Genomic DNA, 26,611 nt, shown 5'->3' with positions numbered 1-26,611 from the left:
TCCCCTCATCGCCCATCTACTCTCCCCCGCCCAAAAAACAACAAAAAAATTAATGTCACTCGCAGCTTGTATTTCAAGGACAGCAAGAAGCCCACCCCTGCCCTTAACAAAACCACAGTGTTAAACTCCCCCCAGCAAAAAAACAACCCTGTCTAGGGGACACCTCCCTGCCCCCACTTCAAGGATACAAGGAGCCACCCAGATCCCTTGTATTAAACTCTCCCAGCAAAATCCAGCACAGGCTAACGGGACCTCCCCCTCCACTGCCCCCAAACCCAGCACTGGGCAAGGGGACTCCCCCACCCCCAAATCCATCTCACACAACCTGTGCTCCAGGGGCTCAAGGAAGCTCCCCCGACCCCAGGGTTAAACTCCCCCAGCCAGACCCAGCACAAGCTCAGGGGACCCGCCCCCCGTCCCTCCTGCCCCCCCCCCCGAAAGCAGCACGATCCCCCGCGCCCAGTAACACTCACCTCTGGATCCTGGTCACTTCTCCACCTCACCATGTAACAGCACCAGTGGGGGGATCCCCAGTCCCAGTGTGAGGGGGAGAATAATGGGGGTGCAGAGGGAGGGGAGCAATGGGGGGTGAAAATCCCTCAGCTTCCAATCCCCCCTCCCCGACCCCCCAAGAGAAATTCCCCCCTCCCCCCTGCTCTTTTTTTTTTTTTTTTTTTTTTTTTGGCTCAATCACACCAGCCTGACTGTCTTTGTCTGTCGGGCAAGCGCCATGTTGATATCAACATCCAAGCTCCCACCTGCCGCCGCTGTGAGACCCTGGGACTTGTAGTTCCCCCCTCCCCTGGGTGAAGGGGAGAGCCGAGGCCCGAGGACTACAACTCCCAGCATGCCCCTCCGGAACGGCACGCCAATGGAGAGCGGGGCTCGGGCGAGGAGGGGACTACAACTCCCAGGATGCCCCTGGGGAAGAGGCGGCTGGGCATGACTTCATCCTGGGCAGAAGAAGGCGGCGGGCGGAGAGGGAAGCGGACTACAAGTCCCATGATGCTCTGGGTGGCAGAGACTGGGCAGGAAGCGGGAGGATGGTTACAGTAAATAGCGCCGGCCGGGTAAAGCATGAAGCTGGTGAGTCTGTATAGTCAGTGTCTGCGTGTGGGGATGGGGGGAAGGGTTCCCCCGCTTCCCCACTCCTCCGACCCGTGCATGGGGGGGAATCCTGCCCCTGGGGTTCAGGCCTGGTCACCATGGCTACCTCTGAGTGTTTACTGAGCATTAGGGGGTTAAACCTCAGCCTTGCCCCTTGCTGGAGCGTGGGGGTCGCCTTCCTCCCTACAGGTGGGGAAACTGAGGCCCTGCGAGGGGCAGGGCTGTGTTCAGCCCTGCAGTGGAAGCGCTGGGGGACGCTTTCTGTCGCCTGTCTGTGGGGGGAGCATCCAAACACTGAGCCAGGTCCTGCAGCACACGGGAAGGCAAAGCGCCCTGCCATGCAGAGCTGCAGTCGAGAGTCCAGATTCTCTGCTTCTGAAAGGGACTAGAGACTCCCTGTGAAAGGCTGGGATAGCTGCAGTGGAAGGCAGGAAGGGGCTGATGTTGATGGTAGAGTGGGGGATACTTCTGAAGGGGTGTCACACAGGCGAAGACCTCTGCATGTGACAACGGGTGGCCCACCCTGATAATCATCACACACTGCACTTCCTTGTCTGAACGTTGGAAAAGCTGAGTCACCTCCAGGATTTGTGAACCCAAATTCTGAGTTCTTTAACTTGGAGCGATACGGTCCTTAAAAATGGAACTCTCTGAAAATACTTTGGTTTACTTTGAAGAAGGCTTTGCCATAGGGAAGGTGTGTATTGTAATAGAGCACAGGCTTCTGGGGTGGACCTCCTGGGTTCTGTCTCCATCTCTGGCTTGTTTTGTGACTTTGGGCAAATCGCTTACCTTTGCTATGGCTTAACTTCCCTCTGTAAAATGAGCTTAATAGGTAGGTAGCTTCAGGTTCTGATCCTACAAACAGTTACATATGCATTTACTTGGTCCTGCCTCAGGGCAGGGGCCTGGACTTGATGACTTCTTCTTGAGGCTCTTCCAGCCCTACATTTCTGTGATTCAATATGCTTAACTTTATGTGACTAGTTAGTGGGGAAGGGATAGCTCAGTGGTTTGAGCATTGGCCTGCTAAAACCAGGGTTGTGAGTTCAATCTTTGAGGGGGCCATTTAGGGATCTGGGGCAAAAATCTGTCTGGGGATTGGTCTTGATTTAAGCAGGGGGTTGGACTAGATGACCTCCTGAGGTCCCTTCTAACCTTGATATTCTATGATCAATGGGACTAGTCATGTAAACTTAAGCACATGTGTTTGTGGGAGTGGGGCAGGGTAGGAAGGATATGAAATCTAAGTGTTTGCAAAATGCACTGAAATCATTAGTTTGTATGTGCATAGTGCTTTTCACCTAACTTACTTTAGTGAGCCACATGTACTGAGCTGAAAGAACAATTTTGTTGTCAGAAACAAAGATTCCATTGTGGGGGGCGGGAGTGCAAATGGGCTGAAATGACTACAAAATATTTTGAGGCCAAGGTGGTGGTAGGCCGGTAGCTTAAGGTCCTAGCTCTTTCTCTTGGGTATCCGTCTTGGGTCACAAGTGAAATCCAGGGTTTTTGGCAATTTCATCCTGGTCCCCCATTTATTTGTTTTAAATTTGGAAGAACAAGACCAAAAACAATAGGCACCAGTCCCAAGCAATAGGCTCCTGCTTCAAAGCCTAGTGAAGACTATGGAAAGACGGCCACTGATTTTAATGGGCTTTCATTCAGGCTCTTGCTGCTGCTGACAATTATAAAGGCAAATCCAACAGCAAACTCCACCACATCTATACTGCCCATAAGTAGCATGTAACTAACATTAGAGCACTGCTGCACAATCTGCACTGGTTTCTGTGTGGAACTTGAGCTGTTGGGTTTTAACCTACCAGTCCCTTGAATGGCTTGGGGCCTGGTTACCTGAGAGATTGCCTCTCTCCCATGCCAAGCTGCCACATGTGAAGTCAGCAGCAGAGGCACTCATACTGGAGATACCTCAACGTAAATAAGTAGGAACCTAACAAATTCATGGTCCTCTTTGGTCAATTTCAGAGCCATAGGATTAAAAAAATTGTAAATTTCATGATTTCAGATATTTAAATCTGAAATTTCACATTGTTGTAACTGTAGGGCTCCTGACACAAAAGCGGGTTGTGGGGAGAGGGGGTCACAAGGTTTTTGTAGCTGGGTCGTAGTATTGCCACCCTTATTTCTGTGCTGTTGCTGGAGGGACGCTGCCTTCAGAGCTAGGTGCCTGGCCAGCAGCTGCCACTCTCCGGCCATCCAGCTCTAAAAGCAGTGCAGAAGTATGGGTGGCAATACCAAGACCCCCCTACAATAACCTTGCAACCCCCTTTTGGGTCAGGACCTCCAGTTTGAGAACCGCTGGTCTCCCCTGTGAAATATATATAGTACCTGTATAGGGTAAAAATACACAAAAGACCAGATTTCACAGGGGAGACCAGCTTTCACGGTCCATGATGCTTTTTTCATGGCCGTGAATTTGGTAGGGCCCTATAAATAAGACAGTGGAGCATCCCCTGTGAGGAGTCCTTGGATTTGGAACTTGCTCTTTGCCTTGATCTGCCAGAGTCCAGATGTGTTAACTTTCCAGCCGCTTTTCTAAGCCTGTCTCTTTCTTTCTTCTCTAAAGTTGTTGAAGAGATCATGGTCCGAGGTGGATATATTTATGGACAAACTTTGGTTCGTGAGTTATGACCTTCAATTAATGGGACAGACACCAAGAGCACTTGGGGTGCCTGTAGTTGTATTTTTAGAAAACTTAAAAAAAGATAAATAGCAAACTGGACCCACCAGTTGGACAGGCCCAAGAACACAACGTTTGGGGTATGTTGCAGGTCTGTTTTAATGAGCTTTAAGCAATAACTGTTATAATCTCATTGGAATAACCGTTTGAATGTCAACACAGTACAACTTAAATTATTTGAAAGTCATACAGGACATTGAATAAGTCATAAAGGAAAAAAACAGGGAGGGGGGTTTTCCATGGATCCAAGAGATTTCAGGGACATCATCATCATGTTCTTATTACACCTCTGGCATTTAGAGCAGTGACAAAGCTCCTCCACTCCTGTCTGTTTCTGGCAAGTCTTTCATTGGTTCCCCAGCTGTGCCCCAGGATTTTCAGCTCAGCTGCCACAGCTCTTCGCCATGTTGCTTTTGGGCAGCCTCTTTTTCGCTCGCCTTCAGGTGTCCATATTAGTGCTACTCTGGTGATGGAATCAGTTTCCATCCGAAGCACATGACCGATCCATCTCCAACGCCTCCTTTCAATGATGGTGCTCAGATCCTCTTGGCTGCACTGTGTCAATAGATCTTGGTTTGAGATGGTTCTGGGCCAAAAGCTATGGAGGATTTTTCTGAGGCAGATTGTATGGAATGAAGACAGTTTGGACATGTCGTACTTTCTCATTCCCCAGCATTCTGCACTATAAAGTAGAGTTGAAAGTACGCAGCTCTGATAAATCTTGAGTTTGGTTTTGGTGTTGTATTTTGATGATTTCCAGGCTGTATTTAAGCTCCTGAAGGTGTTCCTGGCTTTATTGATTTTGTTCCGGATGTCCTAGCTTGTTTCACCGTCCTTGCTGATGGTGCTGCCCAAGTACGTGAATGTTTCTACATTGGTGAGAACATAATCCTCTATCCGTACTGGTGATGGTGAGGCAATATTAAAGGTCATGATATCTGTCTTATTGCGGTTGATTTTCAGTCCAATTTGCTGGCTGTGAATGCGTTGAGTCGAGTTGTTTTTTCTTGTATATGGTGTTGGGTATGTGATAGGAGAACAACATCATCTGTGAAGTCCAGGTGTTCAAGGGATGAGAAGAGTGTCCATTTAATGCCTCTTGGCATGTCTTTTGTTGTATGCCGCATTACCCAGTCAATGGCAATGTTGAAAAGGATTGCAGACATAACACACCCCTGACGTACTCCTGTTTTGACCTCAAAACTGAGTTCACTGTGATCAACACTGCATGTAAAGTTGAAATAGAAGCTTTTGATGACGTTGATTATATGGAAAGGAATTCCATATGCCCACAGAATGCGCCATAGGCTGGTCCTGTGAATGCTATCAAAAACCTTCTCAAAGTCTATGAAATATATGTAGAGTTGCCTTTGCCATTCTAAGCACTGTTCTATTATGTTTCGTAGAATGAAGATGTGGTCTGTGCATTCACGCCCTTTCTGAAAACCAGCTTGCTCTTTTCTGAGAACGCTATCAACTGCCTCTGATATACGCTGGACTATGATCTTACACAATACTTTGCTTGGCACAGATAAAAGTGTGATACCACGCCAGTTATTACAATCACTAAGAGTTCCTTTCTTTGGTATCTTCACTATAACCCCCATTGGTCCACTCATCTGGCACTTTTTCCCTTTCCCAGACTGATGTATATAGAGGGGCCAGGATAGATGCTGCTAATTTAGGCTTTACCTTGAACAATTCTGCATTCAAGTTATCCTTGCCAGGAGCTTTCCCATTTTTTAAGGATTTGATGGCTTGAATGAGCTCTTCCTTAGTTGGGGTGTCTGTGTTGATATCAAGATCTTCTTCTGCCTCCTGGATGTTTGCTTCCTCTTTAGGTAGCTCCCTGTTTAGCAGTTCTTTGAAATGCTCTGTCCTGTGCATTTCTTGTTTTTTTTTAGTTGTTAGTAGGTGGCCTTGTTTGTTCCTGATGAGTGTTTGTGCGTGTCTGCCATTTACCACTGATAAGCCGCGTCATTTTGTAGACAGTTCCTTGTTCACCACGAGCAGCTACATCCTCTGCTTGTGTTGCCAGATTATCAATATAATGCCGTTTGTCCGCTCTCACAAGGCGTTTGACCTCCCGGTGTGCCTGGCTATACTGCTCGTGGTATTTGTCCTTTAGCTTCTGGGATTTTGTGTCTAAAACTTTTTTCTTCGGGGCTCGTCTGGATTCTATGGCGTTCCATGTGCTGGGTGTAATCCACTCCTTCCTTCTCTTCTGCCTTTAGCCTAGACAGGCTTCACTGCTCTGTTTATAAATTGCTGTTACTTTGTCCCACTTCTTGTTGATCTCCTCATCTGCGTTCCCCTCCTCTTCATCAAGGTCTGCAAGTGCTTGAAACCTGTTCTTTAACTGCAGAACGAAGGCTTTCTGTATTTCAAAGGACGTTAGCTTGTCAATATCATAATGTCTATATCCCTTGTTTGGCGGACCCACACTTCTCAGTTTTAGCCTGATGGAGGCTGTCACAAGGTGGTGGTCACTGCCAACATGTGAACCCCTTCTCACTTTCACATCTGTCAGTGAGCATCGCCACTTGCCATTGATCATGATATGGTCAATCTGGTTCTTATCTCTGCCATTTGGAGAACACCATGTCAGCTTGTGAATTTCACGATGTTCAAATAGGGTTCCGCAGATGAGAAGGTCATTGATATTACAGACATCAACAAGCATTTCTCCGTTTTCATTCATAGTGCCACACCCATGTCTTCCCATTGCTCTGTCATTGTTTGTGTTGTCCTTACCTACCTTGGCATTCAGGTCTCCCATGACGATAGTTAGGTCATGGCATGGTACTCTCTCTAACTCCACCTGTAGTGTAAGGTTGTCCTTTACTTCTTCATCACTGTCATTTGTCGGAGCATAACACTGAATCAGGGTGATATTAGTATGTTGCCCTTTCAGTCTGGCTCTCATAACTCTGCTGCTGATGGATTTCCATTCAAGCAGGGAATGCTCCACTCCCTTCTTCATAAGGATGACAACACCCTCATGGTGTTGTCCATCATCCCGTCCAGAAAACAGCAAAGTTTCTCCCGAGACTGTTAATCTTCCTGATCCTGTCCATCTGCTCTCGCTGACACCCAGGATGTGTAAGTTTTAGTGTCTCATCTCTGCTGTGACCTGAGCTAGCTTCCCTGCTTCGTATATTGTCCCCCCGTTCCAAAAACCAAGCTTTGTCTTGGTGTTGAGCCAGGGTGGATTTGATTTAAATCATTAGTCAGGAAGACTCAATTTAGTCATGGTTTTCTACATAAAAGTGCATTCTTGTTGGTTGTTATAACCTTAATACATATTCTTCACAACTCAGAGATAGATGTAGGTTTCATTTTAGAAGGTACACCCTATATTTTTTTAAACAGTGATTTACTTTGAAAACTTTTCAGATTAGTTTTACAGCTATATCAGAAAATGAATGATTATTCGGTTATTTAATTTACCAAAGTTAATTTAAGCAGATATTTATGAAGTCATTGGGAGGTGAACTATCTCCAGTTCAACAGGTTAATCATTAATATTTGGAGGATTTTCTTGCCGTGCTGTATTAGGAGGAGAACATCACCAGACAAGACATTTAAATTGTTTTATTTAACTAAAACAACAACGTTAAGTATTCTGGATTTTTATCTTTAACAGCAAACATATAATATTTTAACAAAACAAGCATATGTCCCTCACATCTCACGTTTATCTCCAGACTTCTTCTCCTTTTCCAGATCTATTCCACCCCCAACAATCTTCTATTCATTGAACTTTTTGAAACTTTGCACTTTTAGAGAAAGGTAAGGGATTGACTCTGTGTACAGAAAATTTTCAGAGGGACAATAGAGTTGAGGTCTTATTTCTCACCTCTATATATTATTTATTTATTTAAAAACATTTTTGCTGTTAACAAGAATGTTACCTCTGGATTCACAAATCCACAGTTTGAGAACTGCAAAACTAAGCATCTCTGATGGCATCTTCTAGACTGAACACTGAGTCCTATTGGGTAGATAGAAAGATTAACCTATAAATAATCTATACAGAAGCCTGTGGAATCCCATAAGATTGGGTCCCTAATCCATGAACTATTGGAATTTATTTACAAAACTTTTCTTAAACATTACATGAATATATTCTCATACTATAGAATTAAAATTTATAATCCCTATTCCATGATGAGATATAATGTATCTTAGTTATAACTATCTTTAGATAGGTTTTTTCCTCAAAAAGCATTTTATCAAAAAATCCTATTTAAATAAAAAAAATCCATTTTTTTTTTTAATTAAAAAATAAAATCATTGATTTTTATCCACCCTGTGTTGAGCACTTCAGGGACATAACCCTGTTCTAATAACAAGGGAGTTTTGAACACTGAAGGTTGTAGTGTACCCATTTAAAAATACTTAATTGCTGAATTTTTAATACCTTTGTTTGTTTAGGGTCTACAGAAAATTGTCTGTTTTCCCACATCTCCTCCCACTTGCTGGATCTGTGGCAGCAGTTACATACGATTTCAGTAGTATAAAGACTTATGCGAGTGCTTAATTTTACACCCGGGAGTAGCTCTATTGACTTAATGGACATTATTCATATACTATAGGCCCCAAAACTGCAAGGACATCTCTTAAAGCGATGCTGACAGAAGGCAGAATTTAAAGGGATGCTGTTGAATAACTTAGGTTTTGCAATTTAAAATTAAAACTTAAGCAGTTACAAATCTAATAAGGAAAATGTCTTCATGATTTTTCAAATTTAATTAAAAACATTCTCCTCCAGGAGTTTTAACCCAAACATTGTGGGCCTGTGCTAATGTGTGGGATCGGAGCTAGAAAGTAAAATTGACGAATCTACCTTATTCACTAAAGAGAGTAAAATGAAATAAATGATTACAAAATAAACTTAGCTTTTAAAATCAGTTTTTAATCAATTTAGTTTTTAAAATGTCTGTGAAGAGCTTTGAATATATAAAGTGATTATTGTCATACTTAGTATTTAAATAGTGCCGCACGAGAGGCTATGCTACCAGAAGTGATACCTTTGAGATGTAAAAACAAAATCTTGACCACTTGAGGTCATTACAGATCCCAAGTAGGAGAGCAGATGCCCTCATGTCCTGGCTGCATTCTAGTTTGAGCAATTATATTACCCCTCCGGTTTCAATCATATGCCATATTCTTCACTTCATGGCTTATACTGTTCCACAGTGTTGCTATGCATTTTCAAATATTTGCCACTTTCCATACCAGAGGTGCCTGCTTCTCAGCTGAAACTGAAGTGACCTCTCTGATATGTAATTTATGTCTTGGCTTGTTAAGTTTGCAAATCATTTAGGATTGTTCATGATAGAGGAGGTTATATAAATGTAACTTGTGCTGTCCATCTCTGGTGTCTTTGTTCAGAAGCAGGCGGCCCACCCAGAGCTGCTGCTTATGCAGGCTACATTTATACAACTTTTCCCTTGCAGGGTTGTTTGCCAAGAAGCCTCATGTGGCCCCTTAGGGGCCCCTTTTCAGCTTGTCCTTTGTTATAGTTGATTCTTTACTAATTCTAGTTTTCTTCTTTCAGTACTGTTTGTCGGGGCATCCAACCTTGCCATGCAATGTGCTCAAGTTCAAATCCACCACTATCATGTTAGACTGCGGACTGGATATGACATCTACCCTCAATTTCCTCCCGCTGCCACTGGTTCAGAGGTATGGTCGGTCTGCAGCCTGAAAGCTCTCTAGCCCAGCTCTTCCTGGGCTGCACTTGGAGTGCTTTTCTTAAAATGGCACCTGGAGCGAGAAAGGGTACAAATAAGCATTATCGTCTGATATCATATATAGACCTGCTCACTTAAAAGTTCCCTTTATCAAAATAATGTCCTTTGGCTCAGTAGACAAAAGACGTTTTATCAATTTATTGATTGGCTTTTCCAGATAATTTATTCTAAGCTTCAGTAAAGTATTGCTGCAACTGCTTAGTGCAAGTGAGGTCGCATATCTGTCATCTTTCTGGCTTCTTCATGCAAGATGAGATAAATGGGTAACTGATCTGGAGTGCATGGAATCCCAGCAAACGCTGTTTAACCACCTTCTTCTCCAGCTCTTCTTCAGAGTCTGAACTAATGCAAATAAAAATAACACTTAGCGCTTTTCACCTGTAGATTTGAAAGCAAAAGCATTATTATCCTAATTTTTTAACAGGTGGGGCTAGAAATGGATTAACGATGGGGTAATGTGACTTGTCCAGGATCCCACCGTGAGTGATAAGCCAAAAACGTAATTTAGATCTCCAGACTCCCACTTCTGTGCTCTATCCCCTGACTAGACCACGCTTCCTCGTGGTAGAAATGAAATTAGGCCCCTTGCTAGGGTGGCTTACTTCTTTTGTAAGGTTGAACAAGTTGCCAGAATGGTAGGTGGGGAGGAAAGGTTTAACTCTATGGTGACTAGAGGCTAATAAGAGTTTTAATTAAAATTATATAGGCCCCTTCGAATGCCTTGGCCCACAACCTTAGTCACTGTGGCAGGTGGATGCTGTAGTTTTGACTCTGGTCTAATACCCTCAGGGGTCCAGGGGCTGGACTGGAGGTTATCATGGGGGTGGGAGAGCAATCTCATTGATTAAATGGAGTAGAGCAACTGCCCAACATGCCTTGGAGGGGAAAAAACAGAACCACATAAGCATCGTTCTGCCAGGGCCTGCAGCTCAACCTCTGCTTTATGGAAGGCAATTGATATGAACTAAAAGAATCAGCATGGATACCTGAGCTTTGTCCAGCACCAAAATGAGATGAGCGCTATCTACATACCATGCAGAGGGCCACGACTAGATTTTTTTTAAAAGGATCTATGAAGTCTGAGGACTCCCGGTCCACACCTGCTTTCCAAAAACTTCCCCCAAACAGGAAACTTAGAGCAGTAATTGACATTATCTGTGCCAAGAAGTAACTTCTTCAGCAAAGGCCTAACAGTTGCTTTAGGCATGCTGGCATCAGTGCTCCTTGAGGCGATGGTGACGACCTCCACCAATAGCAGATCCAGTGCCTCCTTGTTCGATTTAACCTGTCATGAGTGACTACATTGCAGGTCATAGCCCCAAATTCCCCAAGAATCTCCAGAACTTCTGAACAAAACTGACTCAATTACAATAAAGAAAGATGTCAGATTTGACCCTCGCCTGACCCAACAGAACCAACTAATCAGATTCAGAGACAGTCTTGTCTGTAAGGTGACTGAAAAGTCATTGCAGCAAGAAATGTACCGAGCGTGTGCATTTGAAGGGCTCGGCCAGCTTTGGGGAGATAACTAATCTCCTCAGCACTCTGTGAAAGGGATGAGTTGTGGCAGTGAAAGTCAGGATCTTGAGAGGGGCTGGATCTGAGGAGTCCTGTTCTATCTATAAAAAGCAACAGAGGGTCCTGTTGCTTTTTACAGATTCAGACTAACACGGCTACCCCTCTGATACTTGTTCTATCTATGGTATTTATAGGGTCCCAGTTACCGCAGTATCTGAGTGCCTCCCAGTTTTTAATATATTTATCATCACAACATCCCTGTGAGATAGGGCAGGGCTATTATCTGTACAATGGGGATGGGGAACTGAGGCACGAAGGGTACAGCTATGTAGTAGCTGGGGGGGAGCAAATGGCAGCTCATGTAGATGTACTCTAGCTAGCGTGCTAAAAATAGAAGTGAATTTGAACCCAGGTTTCCCAAGTTCTAGGTTTGTGCCCTAACCACTAGGCCATCTTTCCTCTTTTCCTTGGACTCTGCTAAAATGAGGCACACCTCATACCTTTGCTTTAGACTTCCAGTGAGGGAAGCCCTGTCTTGTTTCGCCCAATGAAAAGTGTGAAGAACATTCTTCACACCTTTCTGTTCTATCACAAAGTGTTTAGACTCCATCTAGTCCTGCAAAGGCCTTCCTTGCTGTCAGCAGCCTGATACACCACCATTCATGCACATAGCATGCGTTTGATGAGTTGGCTAAAGAACATTCTTTCGTGCCATGTATACACTGGAAACAGGTGTATCAGCTGAAGTTCTCTCTCTTACAACAAAGTCAAATGCGAAGAGCTAAAAGTGAACACAGAGAAGGCGCTTAACCTTTCCTTTCTAGCAGAGTGATACGCTTGCTCACATTATTTATGTGACAGTTCTAACTAGTTTGGATTAATCAATCACTCCATCACAATGTCAAGAGTGGTGTAGGAGGGAATTGTGCTACTTTTTGGCTTCTAGGAAAGAGTCCTCTTTGCCCCATGTCTCTAAATCCACTACCACTCAAACCCAAGACCTAGCTTTTAATTTTGCTACCAAAGCCAAATGTCTTGGTATCCTCTTTGACTCCAGACGCTCCGTCTCATCTCTCCCTTGTTTAAATTTTTTCACCTCTAGAGTATCACATACACTTGTTCTTGCTTCATTCCTGCCTTTCCCTTAGTTTTTTTAACCCCATCTCACTTTCTCAAAGTGAGCTTCTTTGAATTCCTGCGTCTCTAGATTGCTATGTTATTCCAGGAAACGGGCTCATTTCACCTCCGCGCACTCACTGGCTGCTTGTACATTTCCAAACTAATTCAACTTTGCCCTCCCAGTTTTCAAAATGGGATTGACTTCACCTGGCATCACCCTCTCATGCCACAGCTCTAATCTTATCTTATCCCCAGTCTTCACTCCTCCAGTCTTAATCTCCTCTGTGTCCCACTCCTTGTGATGTTCCGTAGTGTGTGCTGGGGTCGTTTGCACTTTTGCTTGTGCTGCTCTACATAAGAATGGCCGTACTGGGTCAGACCAATGGTCCATCTAGCCCAGTATCCTGTCTTCCGACAGTGGCCAATGCCAGGTGCCCCAGAGGGAATGAACAGAACAGGTAATCATCAAGCGATCCATCCCCTGTCACCCATTCCCAGCTTCTGGCAAACAGAGGCTAGGGACACCATCTCTGCCCATCCTGGCTAATAGCCATTAATGGACCTATCCTCCATTAATTAATCTAGTTCTTTTTTGGGCCCTGTTATAGTCTTGGCCTTCACAACATCCTCTGGCAAAGAGTTCCACAGGTTGACTGTGCTCTGTGTGAAGAAATACTTCCTTTTGTTTGTGTTAAACCTGCTGCCTGTTAATTTCATTTGGTGACCCCTAGTTCTTGTGTTATGAGAAGGAGTAAATAACACTTATTTACTTTCTCCACACCAGTCATGATTTTATAGACCTCTATCATACCCCCCCTTAGCCGTCTCTTTTCCAAGCTGAAAAGTCCCAGTCTTATTAATCTCTCCTCATATGGCAGCTCTGTAAGCTTGGAACTCCTTCCTCCCTCTGAGCCATTGAATCAGTTCCTCTTCTGAGGTCCTGAGCCCCTGTGAATCTCTCTGCAGTCAATGGAATTTGCAGGAGCTGCTCGCCTCTCAGGATCTCTCCCAGAATCTGAAGTTAACACAGCCCCAGTTCACTGTTGCTGCAATGCCCAGTCACAGGAGAGCTGAATAACCTTCCCCCTGTTTCTGGGTTTGTGAGAGTTTGCAGTTACAAGTCCTCAGAAGATGATACACTGGAGGTTTTGGTAATCTCTTAACCATAGTAGCACAGCGAGTGCTGCTCTCATGCTTCCTCTAAACACTTTGTTGGGATGTCATCCTCAAGGATTGTTTATCAGTCTTAAAAATAAAATCACACCCACAAGTGTAGCTTGGTAGTATCTGAGCTTCCAATCTGAAACATGGGTTCAAATACCAGCAGGGTTGACTCGCACCTTCTTGCTTCCGACACAGGGAAATATGTTGCTATACATTTATATTTTGTGTGGCTTCTTTGGGTGAGACCTAAAACAAGGTTTAATTTCTTTGTGGATATAAAGATTCTTTGGCACGCTCCCCTCCCTCCTCTCAGCCTCAAATGTGTGCCATAATTATGATATTTTTTAAAGTAATTCCTGTGATTACTTACATGATTTCCTATTGAACTTGTTAGTTCCTTGAGTCAGGGTTTGTCTATTTTCTGTACAGCACCAAGTATAAGGTCAGTGCTTAACCAAAAAATGAAGTGAATTATACCATTATTAATGATGACTTAATACTTTGCAAATTGTTTTTTCCCCCTGCAGTCCCAGGCTGTCCAAACTCCCTGGCTGGGTTTTAAAAGATGGAAACACTTTCCTAGACAAGGTAACTTACGGAGCTTTTGAATTTCTTTGCTGTGCAAGAAGTCACCTGATGTGTCTGGAGCTGTAGTACTGTAACGATATTTCTGTGCTGCTTCCTTGCATATATTTATGTGCATGTCATTAGCAAAATGTTTTGTTGCAATATCCGAACAGTGGCTCTGTGGTTTTCAGTCTTTGGAGGTAACAGTTTTTACGGGTCATTTTAAAGTGCAGAAGTAGTGTGTGTGTGACTGTTTTTTAATTTTCTCTTATTTCATGGGGTTTCATATTTTGGACCTTGTCATTCTGTTGTGCCTTCTATCAGAGAACGTCAAAGCTCTTTACTAACACTAATGAATTAAGCCTCGTAACCCACTTGTGATGTAGATGAGTATTATTATCCCTGTTTTTAGATGGGGAACTAGAGAAGCTAAATGATTTGCCCATGGTCACATCGGAAGTCTGTGGCAGGGTAGAGACTAGACTCAAGGGGTGAAAGCTTGACTGTGTTGAAGTCAATGAGAGTTTGCCATTAAACTAAGTGGGGCAGGATTTGAATTCAGTGGGGCAGGATTTCACTCCTGGACTCCTCTAATTCCAAGGCCTGGAATTTACCCAATTTACCCTGACTCCACTTGAGAAATGTGATCTTTTTGCCTCTTGCATCCTTACCCTGTACAAAAATTTCACAATCGGAATTCAGATCTGTTGATCTGAGGCACCGCAGAATCCAGCTTACTCTCCCACAGCTGAAACAGGCATAAACTTGTTTAATGTTTGTAAAATAGGCAGATGCAGGTTAAATACCCATGGGCACACTTTTAATTGTTCCTTTTTCTGACTTCATGCATACCTTAAATCAGAACCTTAATAATAGGCAGGTAGAATTGTAGAGGTGGAAAAAGATTGATGGGGAAATGAAACTCACAGATTAAGGGTCTGATTTTCTTCTGTTTGAAGTCAATGGGAGCTGTGGATGCTCAGTACCTCTGTAAATAAGAGCCTAAGTAACTTGTGCACAATGAGTTGGGAGAACTGGGAGTAGACCCATTTCTCCTAATTCTTAGCTTTGTGTCCTGGACCACACTGCCTTCCAGAACAAATGCCCATCTGAATGTCTATCAGAACCAACTCCTCACGCATCTCTTCTTTACCATAGATACTGTATCCTGTCCAAAGAATCCACAGACCTGATATGACATCAGTGTCTTGTACAGTGTATGATTTGCTGTAGTTCCATTCGCACGGTATTTGTTCAAAAGATTCTTCAAACCAATGCAGTGTCAGAGCGGGGTCACATTTTATTAATTCAAAGGCAGCATCTCCTACCCTTGCATTGACCACTGTAACTGCTTTGAATGACTAATACTCTTACTGATGCTGGAAAAGAAGGGAGTGAGGGTCAAAGGAGGGTATTTTGTCATGTAAGGTGGACATATACCCTCTTGTAGCATTATTCTGGATGCAGTTATAAAACCTATTTAAGTCCAGGAGAGACATTGAAATTCACCCTGATCTAGTTTTAATCATTCTTAACTCCTTCAAGATGAGGTTAGGACACTTCTGTCATTAGATGTAATTGCTCATTTTTTATTAGTTTTCAAGTGCACCATAACTATTAAGAATTAGAACTGAAGACTGAATCTCATTCCAAAGCTGGCTGAAATCATTCGTTTTGGGACAATAAACAGAGGTGTTTTAAGAGGAGGCGGTCTGTGGATGACTTGCAACTTGCAAGATGTTACTAGGATCAAGTTTGAGGTCACTTTTGTTTACATTTCACATGCATAACCTTGAAGCTTGTGATTTTTCATTTGGCTAAACTTTCAGATGTTGCTGTCTTGGACTGATGGGGAGAGCAGGAAAAATAGAGCAATAGAGATAAAAGGGGATGAAATCTAACAGGAAATGCAACACAAAGCTTAGATCAAGAAAAGATGTTGGATAAAATGCTTCAAACCTATGAGCTAAAAGCCAGATCCTGTTTCCATTAATGCCAGACTGGGGTCCAAATCTGTAAAATGTTTTAATGGGCTTGTAAGCTGGTAAGCAGCCTTTCCTCCACACAAGGAAAAACAAATCCCAACAAGAAGTCGCTTCACATCCTGTTCTTTGGGGCTTGCTTTATTTCCAAATGACAAAACTCAAAACCAGAGTAAACCTACTTGTACTGCTAGGAAATACCCACCCAAGGCATTTCCAGCTTCAGCTAGTTGAAAAGGAAGAGGACCCCCTGCTCTGATAGCTTCCTTTGCACCACCTTTCCCTCTCCTTTCATAACCCCAGCCATGTGATTAGCAATGAACCCCTTACATGCTGGAGCTCCTTTAGTGTTTGTTACAGTGCCCTACCTGCTCATTCAAACCAACATTCTAATCCCCTGAAGTACTGAACAGCCTCATCTCCCATTGAAAGCAACCCTAGCAAAACCCTCTTTCCAGAAAAGAGTGTTTAGAACTGAAAAGGAACGATTAAAGTAATAAAAAGCTGGAAGTTAGCTGTTGTAATGGAAAGCCGGCAATGGATCTGAAGAGTAAAATCCACCATGTTAGAGGGAAGTCTTCATTTGTATAGCTTTGAGTTTTAAAAGCTGCTTTTATGTCATCTCTTCTTGCCTATTAATATCCTTTTCCTTATAGGAACTAAAAGAATGTTCTGGCCATGTGTTTGTAGACTCTGTACCTGAATTCTGTTTGCCAGAGGTGAGTTTCATTGGAACCTTAATGCAGAAATAGTATTCCATTCAAGTATCCCGTGACACTTTTTTTTTAAACTTCCGAGATAATAAGACACCTCTGATATTTGTGACACTGCAGAAAGGATAGAAACAGCCCTACTAGACCATTATTTTAGGAGATTGGTGCAAGATAACTCGAGAGAATTAACATTTGACAGTCGGATACTAAGACACTTACAGAAGCTACATTGGCATTTGAAGCCTCATAAAACAGGGCAATAGGATATGGCAAACCTGTATATGACAATGGATACATGTTCAGACATGCATAACTGTGACTGAAGCACAGAGAAGTTACTTGTCTCTGACCATAGAGGCTTTCATGACGTGCCTAACTGAACTCTTTTGGGTAGCCTGCAGTCTGGTTAAGCCTCACTCTTGTTCCATTAGAAGTTCCTTCACTTTAAGTTTCCTGTGTTCTTGAAGTATAAAGATAGGATTACCTCTGGGCTGACTTTTCCAGGCCTTTTGACTGTGAGAGCCCTGGTCTCCAAACAGACTACTTCAACTTGCTTGGGTCATCTTCCGGTTTTTGACATCAATGTCCCTGGTCTACTGATTCCCTGAAGTGCACCCCTTGCAGCTTCTGACGCTTCAATTGCTAAAAGCAAGTTGGTGGTTGGTGCAGTTTTTGACAAGCCATGTCATCAGCTTTGTGTGGGGACGCTGCTTGCTACTTCAAACATGCAGGAACATGCCCCCACTTCAAGGACCAGAATGCTTGGCAGTTACTGTCCCTTTTTTTTTTTTTTTTTTTTTTTTTAAACACCCAAACAAATCTTCTTATGGATGGTGATGCAGAAGGCAGTGTCTGTTCAACTCCAGGTGCCCTTGGCACCAATGTCCTAGGTAGACTAGTTTGGAGTTGAGACCATACTTGTCAGGGTCACAAATGATCAGCTGCTCATTTTAGATGTAGGTCAGCTGGCTTTTCTGATGATACTGCTGGACTGGAATAAACCTGGCTCTGCAGCTGTCTGGTGACTGACAGGAGTTGTAGCTTTGGTGAGTGAGTGCTGTTGCCAGTGTATCCGATGCTCCTTAGTCATAAGTGGAAGACGACAGTGACACCATTTTAGGGATTTTATAGGCAGCTTCTGTTGAGATGCTCCACTGTCTCTCAAGGTTCTCAACAAGTATGAAGCCTTACTGGTGTAATGCTGGTGATACACAACTATATATCTCTTGCCTTGCAAACTCTCCCCTTTGGTAGAATGCTTGGGTGATATTGCCAGCTGAATGTATCAAGCTATGACATCCTTGGTCCCAGTAAAGCAGAAGTCCTGCTTGTGGTTAGATCACAAGAGGAAGCTCTCTCTCCTTCCACGCTCTCACTTTTGAGGGGACTTCTGCAGAGGCAGCAAGTTTAAGGTATCGCTTCTGCTTACAACTTCCGACAGCCTTGTGTTGGCTGTGGAACAAAAGCGTTCACTCTCCTAGTGAAGTCTGTGCCTTTATTTTGTCCCACAGTGACAAATCTGACCACAGGAATATCCTTTTTGTGAGACTGCTCATGCTTGCTTTGTTGGTTTGCCCAACCATGATTGCATTATGTGCACCTGTAACAGGACTCAACCCCCGCTAGGGCACCGTCTGGCAGTGATACAGGAATATTCTGTGTCTGTTTCCTCTACATTCCCCAGAGCCGATCAAACTGCTCATCTCCCCCACAGATCAAACCGACAGCCATCTCACCCACACAGAAATAGAATAATGATATTCCTCAGGGCAGTTCAAGCCTTGCTTCTGGGCATAATTTATTAATACTGTACAGTTTCAGACTTCTGCAAATTCTCTCAAAACACCCAAAGTATGAAAAGTTAAAATGCAGCAGTCCTCCATCCGTACACCACGGGGGCCTTCTCCACCTGACAGTCAACATGCACTCTGTTCCCTAGTTCCTTTGCGGCCCTGTTTGAGGTCCTCCACCTCTGGTAATTCTCTGTGCTGCTTGCAACTCTTCTTCTGCAGCCTATGACTCAGGTTTTCTGTGAGAGGGCACCCTGCAATGTTTTGCTCCCCAGGCCCTTCGCCTGTGAGTCCTACCCCTGCTCATTGCAGTGGGGAAGGTCTAGGTTGGATATTAGGAAAAACCTATTCACTAGGAGGGTGGTGAAGCACTGGAATGGGTTCCCTAGGGAGGTGATGGAATCTCCTTCCTTAGAGGTTTTTAAGATCAGGCTTGACAAAGCCCTGGCTGGGATGATTTAGTTGGGGATTGGTCCTGCTTTGAGCAGGGGGTTGGACTAGATGACCTCCTGAGGTCCCTTCCAACCCTGATATTCTATGATTCATTGGAACCTCCCTCCAGGATCAAGCCTTTTGTTTCTGGGCACAGCCTGCTCTGACTCAGCTGGTTCTCCCCCATTACCTAGGGCAGTGGTTCTCAAACCTTTTTTTTTTTTTTTTTTTCCCCACAGACCACTTGAAAATTGCTGAGGGTCTTGGCGGATCACTTAATGATCTTTCCAAATGTTGTTTGTACTGTTAGCTAATGATTGTAAAGCACTTTGGGTAAAAATGCTATATTAAAAAAAAATCTTCATAATAATAAAGGTTTTTTTTGTTCTACAAATCATAGAATCATAGAATATCAGGGTTGGAAGGGACCTCAGGAGGTCATCTAGTCCAACCCCCTGCTCAAAGCAGGACCAATTCCCAACTAAATCATCCCAGCCAGGGCTTTGTCAAGCCGGGCCTTAAAAACCTCCAAGGAAGGAGATTCCACTACCTCCCTAGGTAACCCATTCCAGTGCTTCACCACCCTCCTAGTGAAAAAGTTTTTCCTAATATCCAACCTAAACCTCCCCCACTGCAACTTGAGACCATTACTCCTTGTTCTGTCATCAGGTATCACTGAGAACAGTCTAGATCCATCCTCTTTGGAACCCCCTTTCAGGTAGTTGAAAGCAGCTATCAAATCCCCCCTCATTCTTCTCTTCTGCAGACTAAACAATCCCAGTTCCCTCAGCCTCTCCTCATAAGTCATGTGCTCCAGACCCCTAATCATTTTTGTTGCCCTCCGCTGGACTCTTTCCAATTTTTCCACATCCTTCTTGTAGTGTGGGGCCCAAAACTGGACACAGTACTCCAGATGAGGCCTCACCAATGTCGAATAGAGGGGAATGATCACGTCCCTCGATCTGCTGGCAATGCCCCTACTTATACAGCCCAAAATGCCATTAGCCTTCTTGGCAACAAGGGCACACTGTTGACTCATACCCAGCTTCTCGTCCACTGTAACCCCTAAATAGCACACAACTCATATTTTAATATCAGTAGTCACTCCCCTGCCATGGCAGCCACCGAGCTGGGCTAGGAAGGAGGGGGGTGTCTCTCCCCCGCCGTGGCAACCACTGGGTTGGGAAGAAGGGGGGTTTTCTCCCTCTCTCCCCCACCGTGGTAGCCACTGGGCTGGGAAGAAGGGGGGCTTTCTCCCTCTCTCTCCCCCGCCGTGGTAGCCCCTGGGCTGGGGCTGCGAAGGAGGGGGTTCTCTCCCCAGCAGCCGCAGCCATTGAGCTGAAGAAAGTTGCCTCTTTCTCTGTCCACCGCAGCCCTGCATGTCCCAAATTCCCCCTACTCCCTCCTGCCCCCCCCCACCTCCTATTTCCCCGAAGGCCACCACCTCACCTTACATGTGCATCTTCTTCAGGGTCCAGGCACCTAAATAGTGGAGCCAACCCTGCGCGGCTCCACTAATCAGGTGGCCGGCCCTTCATTCTCTCGTGTGCGGCTGCCCAGGCACGCACCTTAGAAGGAACTATCCATGGACAACCTGAATGGAGCTCATGGACCACAGTTTGAGAACCTCTGACCTAGGGGTCTCTGCACAAGCCTTCTGCTTGGCAGGTTTCTCAGTTCTGGCTAGTTCTCTCCATTTGTGCTCATCTCATTTGTTCTCTTTCTGCCCCAGCAGCTCTCACTTACTGCTCTCTCAGATCTCGTGCAGCTCTCCCTGGGCAATTCACCAGATTCCTGCTTCTCCTTTTCTCAACCGGGCCCTATGTCTTTATAGAGGGCATCTGCTCTCTATCAGGCCCTGTTGGGAGCCAACTAACTATTCACAGGTGAACTAGACCTTAAAGGGGCCAGTCTCCCTGTGACAGCACTCTACATTCTTTGACTAGCTACATATTAAATGATTCATTGACTTTCATCTTGGCCAGTTGATTAATCTCAGTTAACTCACGCGATTAACTCAAAAAAATTAATCACAATTAATCACACTGTTAAACAATAGAATACCAATTGAAATTGATTAAATATTTTTGGATGTTTTTCTACATTTTCAAATATATCAATTTCAATTACAACACAGAATACAAAGTGTACAGCACTCACTTTATATTTTTTATTACAAATATTTGCACTGTAAAAATGATAAAAGAAATAGTATTTTTCAATTCGCCTCATACAAGTACTGTAGTGCAATCACTTTGTCATGAAAGTGCAACCACTTTGTCATGAAAGTGCAACTTACAAATGTAGGGATTTTTTGTTACATAACTGCTTTCAAAAATAAAACGATGTAAAACTTTAGAGCCTACAAGTCCACTCAGTCCTATTTCTTGTTCAGCCAGTTGCTAAAAGAAACAAGTTTGTTTACATTTATGGGAGATAATGCTGCCCATTTCTTAATTACAATGTCATCTGAAAGTGAGAACAGGTGTTCGCATGGCACTGTTATACCTGGTGTCACAAGATATTTACGTGCCAGATGCGCTAAAGATTCGTATGCCTCTACATGCTTCAGCCATCGTTCCAGAGGACATACTTCCGTGCTGATGACGCTCATTTAAAAAATAATGCATTAATTAAATTTGTGACTGAACTCCTTGGGGAAGAATTGTATGTCTCCTGTTCTGTTTTACCCGCATTCTGCCATATATTTCATGTTATAGCTGTCTCGGATGATGACCAGCACATGTTGTTTGTTAAGAACACTTTCACTGCAAATTTGACAAAATGCAAAGACGATACCAATGTGAAATTTTTAAAGATAGCTACAGAACTCATCCCAAGATTTAAGAATCTTAAGTGCCTTCCAAAATCTGAGAGGGATGAGGTGTGGAGCGTGCTTTCAGAAGTCTTAAAATAGCAACACTCTGATGCGGAAACTACAGAACTCAAACCACCAAAAAAGAAAATCAACCTTCTGCTGGTGGCATCTGACTCAGATGATGAAAATGAACATGCGTCGGTCTGCTCTGCTTTGGATCATTATCGAGCAGAACCCATCATCAGCATGGACGCATGTCCCCTGGAATGATGGTTGAAGCATGAAGGGACATATGAATCTTTAGTGCATCTGGCACATAAATATTCTGTGATGCTGGCTACAACAGTGCCATGCAAACGCCTGTGCTCACTTCCAGGTGACATTGTAAACAAGATGCAGGCAGCATTATCTTTTGCAAATGTAAACAATCTTGTTTGCAGTTATGTAACAAAAAAATCTACATTTGTAAGTTGCACTTTCATGACAAAGAGATTGCACTACAGTACTTGTATTAGGTGAATTGAAAAATACGATTTCTTTTGTTTTTTACAGTGTAAATATTTGTAATCAAAAATAAATATAAAGTGAATATTTTACACTTTGTATTCTGTGTTGTAATTGAAATCAATATTTGAAAATGTAGAAAACATCCAAAAATATTTAAATGGTATTCTATTATTCTACAGCGCGATTAATCACAATTAATTTTTTTAATCGCTTGACAGCCCTATTTTAAAGCCTTTAATTTTGTATAAGCTGTATATATATTTGAGGCCTCTTTATTAGACTGGATCTCTGCACTCAGACACTTCCTACCTTTTAAGAATCACACACTAACGACTTGGCAGGAGAGCAGGCTTTTACTATTGTGGGCCATAGGGTACAACACTCACTCCCCTTGGGCAACTGTCTGAGTCTCTCCCACATTTAAAAAACAACTTTGTATTTCATAGGTGTTTTTTTTAACAGGAGCTCCATAGTGCATGCTTTCTCCCCCTTTGCATTTGTTTTCTTTGTTGCACTCCTTTGATTTATATACAGAATATTCCTAATGTGGTGAGCAGCTGAAGCACTGGGGCTCTACGGTTGGTCCTTTAGGTTCCCCATCTTCCTCATCCTTTCTGATGAGTCTCCAGGTTGGATCCATGTGCAGCACTGAAGTTCACCTGCCATTGAGCTTGGGCTCCCTCGCACAAGACAGGGTTTGAGAAAAGCACAAAATCCACGGAGGATTAGATTCATAGAAGAAACAGGCCCTCGATGCTGCAGTAGAAGCCTTAGTTAGGCATAGTGGTATTTAATTGGCACTGGTGAGGTCTCAGCTGGAGTGCTGTGTCCAGTTCTGGGTGCCACCCTATGGGAAAGATGTGGACAAATTGGAGAGAGTCCAGAGGAGATCAACAAAAATGGTAAACAGTTTGAAAAACCTGACCTATGCAGAAAGGTTTAAAAAAACCAGGCATGTTTCATCTTGAGAGAAGATGACCTGAGGTGGGACCTGATAAGCCTTCAGTTATATTAAGGACTGTTATAAAGGGGACTGTTATCAATTGTTCTCCATGTCCATGAAGGTAGGACAAGAATAATGGGCTTAATCTGCAGCAAGGGAGATTTAGGTTAGATATTAGGGGAAAACTTTCTAACTCTAATGGTAGTTTTTAGTTCCAGAGTTAAGCTCTGGAATAGGCTTCCAAGGGAGGTTGTGGAGATTAAGTACAGGTTGGACAAACACCTGTCAGGGATGTTCTAGGTTTACATGGCCCTGCCTCAGCACAGGGGACTGGACTTGATGACTTCTTTAGCTCCCTTCCGACCCTACATTTTTATGATTTCTGTCCAGCAAGGTTAGAAAGATAAATGGATCATGTGTGTTCTGTATCCCGAGATGGTTCTTCCTGCTTTTATTCCCTCTGCCCATTCTTTGCCTCATTGAGTTGCACTTTGAAGATACACCTGCAACTTCACGCATGATCATGGGCTGAAAACATGAGAACTAGAGATCTGAGATCAGAAATTTGTCACTAGAACACTAGGGTCAGGCTTCTGGAAAGTTGTGACCTACTTTTCTGCCATTTTATTCAGATCGATGGACCAAGCCTTGTAATGGGATAATCTGTGCTTGATAACTGTTGAATCCCATTAGCTGCTCTATAATAACTGAGTTAGAGGTCAAATGTCTTGTAAATTTCTGACTTGACACCATTTGTATTCTAGCATTACCAGTAAATATCTCTAATTAAAATTCCTGCATGTGTTAAATTTTCTCCTTTGCCTCCTTTGAACCATTACTGTAGCTGTCACATAAAAACAAATTGGACTCTACCTCTGTTTCTTAGTATCTGATGAAGTGTCACAATCTCATACTCTAATTCTCTGATGGAAAACATTGTGACCGATAAAGATGTTAAATAATGCAATGTTTAGTGTGTGAAGTTTAGGAATGTAGGATTGTCATTGCTAGATAGACTGGTGTTCATCTAGTCTACTATGCTGTTTCCAGCAGTGGGCAATGCCAACCAGCCGCTGGAGGGGAAGATGCAAGAAACCCCATAATAAGTGGCTGTGGGATAGTCCTATGGTGATTGGGTGAAATGTTCACTCATGTTGATGGACACGTTCTAATTGTATAATGAGAAGTAATATTACATGTGCATTTATTGCAACCATAAATACTCAAGGGTCTGTGCTAACCATCAATTTCAACGTCTAAGACAGACAAATCAAAGACTGGATGTCCTGAGCAACCCAAAGGAGGGGGTAACTTAGAGGTTTTTAAAAAATATTAACTCATGGAAAATCTTAACTGTCCCCACAGACATTATGTGCCCCTGTTTTAATGGTTAAATGTTCATCAGGTTACAGTGAAAAGTGTGTAAATACTTGAAAAACAATTTTGCTTTAGTTTCCCAAACCATGTGTGCAAAGATTACAGGTCACTTGTCGTTCCCTTCTGTTTTCAGACTGAGCTGCTAGACCTGTCTACGGTAGATGTCATCCTGATCTCAAACTATCACTGTATGATGGCATTGCCCTACATCACAGAGTATACTGGATTCACTGGAACGGTGTATGCCACTGAGCCCACTGTTCAGATTGGCAGGTAAAAAGCCCTTTAATATTCTCTAATCCTTTCCCTTCACTACTAAGGAAAAGGTGTAAAGGACAGTGTGGGTAGAGGTGTGGCATCTTCTGTTCCTAAGAGGCTTTCAGGCAATAGTTGAAAGTTCACCAAGTCTTTACAGTTGAAAATGTATTGATTCAGCGTTTTCCAAACTCTGTGGCTGGCCCTGCTGTGAGTGCTGTGTGTGGACTCAGGGCAATAGTGCACCCAAAACAGCGCAGCTCCAGTAGACCCATTGTGACTTGCAGCAGTGTAAATCCAGTATTGCTGACCTCAAGCCTTCAAAAATCATGATGTTTAGACTTTGAAAATCATGAGATTTTTAAAAACCCAATAAACTAGAGAGTTTTTCATTTGCCTCCTGGTTTTTGGGCCTTTGGATGTCACATTTGCAAGTTTTGCTCCACAGCCATGAGGGTAAGAAACTTGCTTATTTTAAAATGAAAACTCAGATTCTCCCATAATCACATGACTCCAGTTGCTGAGGCTTTAAGGGGGAAAAAAGTCAAATATTATGAGACTCAGGATAAAATTGCAAGACTTGGCAACACTGTAAAGGTTACTGCAGAGCCCAGTCTTGCAGCCCTTACTTACCCCAGTAGTCTTGTTCACTTCACTGGACTCATCCATGCAAGTAAAGGTTGCAGGATTGAAACTGTTTAATGTATGCAGTGTAGTTGTAGCTGTGTTGTTCCCAGAATATTTGTGAGACATGAAGGGTGAGGTAATATCTTTTATTGGACCAACTTCTCTTGGTGAGAGGCAAGCTTTGGAGTCACACAGAGCTCTTCTTAAGGTCTGGGAAAGATGCTCACAGCAAAATGCAAAGTGGCACAGATTAGCGTAACTAACTATTACTAAATAATCTGTTCCAACCCTGGTGTTTGCTGAGCCCTGAATGGAAATAAGATGGCAAATATTAAAAAGTAACAGGCTGCAGTCTTCTCCAGCCTGTCGTCATGTAAAATATATATGTATATTCTGGGAAACATCCTCCTACAGCTTTTCTTCATAAAGGAAGGCATATATAAATTTTTGAGATCTGAATGGTTAGTTCAAATGTAGTATCACTCTAATACCTGATACAGCCTCTATCTTGAAGACTGCATCCTGAAGTTGCAGGGGATAAGACTTAACGCTAACATTGCACTTGACCTCTTCAAAGTGCTGGACAGATATCAGCTAATGGGTCTTTTCCATCTCTAACTTGTATGATCGTATGATGAACGTGTTGTAACACTAGCCTGTGTTCTAGAACACGTCACCCAACCCTAACCCTGTATGATCGTGATGGTCCCTTCTGACCTTAACATCTATGAGTCTAACGGGAGAGAAATATGGTAATGTCCATTGTCATTCCATTTTTTTAGATGAGCCAAAAGTCTGTGGGCAGGTCCTCATCTGGCATAATCTAGCGTTGTTCCATTGACTTCAATGAAGCAATATTGATTTATACAATCTGAAATTCTGACCCTGGAAGTCTGGAATGATGTGGCTTTTTTCTTGTTTTAGCCTATGAGGAAGAGAGGATTTAAAAAAAAAACATACCCCATCCCATGAATTTTTATGCAGTATGTTAGTAGCTAATGCAGTGACTGTCATTGTAATGAAATATCCTAATTTCATGCGATGAGAATTTGTGGTGTTTTTGTTTAATGCTAGTTATGGTTCCTTTGCAGACTTCTCATGGAAGAGCTGGTGAATTTTATTGAACGTGTGCCAAAGGCTCAGTCTGCCTCCTTGTGGAAGAATAAGGAAGTGCAGCGGTAAGGAACAACTTGTTTTTTAACTACAGTGGATGTCAAAAGTTAACTGGAATG

The 26,611-nt window shown here is 43.2% G+C and overlaps 1 protein-coding gene across 1 annotated transcript in view; it reads left to right on the top strand.

Moving 5' to 3' along the window:
- The first annotated feature begins 1,032 nt into the window (after window positions 1-1,032).
- Window positions 1,033-26,611, top strand: part of INTS9 (integrator complex subunit 9) — an 85,412-nt gene continuing 59,833 nt past the window's right edge. Inside the window, exons 1-6 of the mRNA XM_065400917.1 lie at window positions 1,033-1,086; window positions 9,372-9,499; window positions 13,896-13,956; window positions 16,574-16,636; window positions 24,631-24,770; window positions 26,471-26,557. Of these exons, the coding sequence (XP_065256989.1) occupies window positions 1,078-1,086; window positions 9,372-9,499; window positions 13,896-13,956; window positions 16,574-16,636; window positions 24,631-24,770; window positions 26,471-26,557 (488 nt within the window). The 5' untranslated portion in view covers window positions 1,033-1,077. The remainder of the gene's footprint in view (window positions 1,087-9,371; window positions 9,500-13,895; window positions 13,957-16,573; window positions 16,637-24,630; window positions 24,771-26,470; window positions 26,558-26,611) is intronic.

This window comes from Emys orbicularis, chromosome 3 (genome assembly GCF_028017835.1).
Source record: "Emys orbicularis isolate rEmyOrb1 chromosome 3, rEmyOrb1.hap1, whole genome shotgun sequence".
NCBI lineage: Eukaryota > Metazoa > Chordata > Testudines > Emydidae > Emys > Emys orbicularis.
This window is presented reverse-complemented; position numbering and strand designations above follow the sequence as displayed.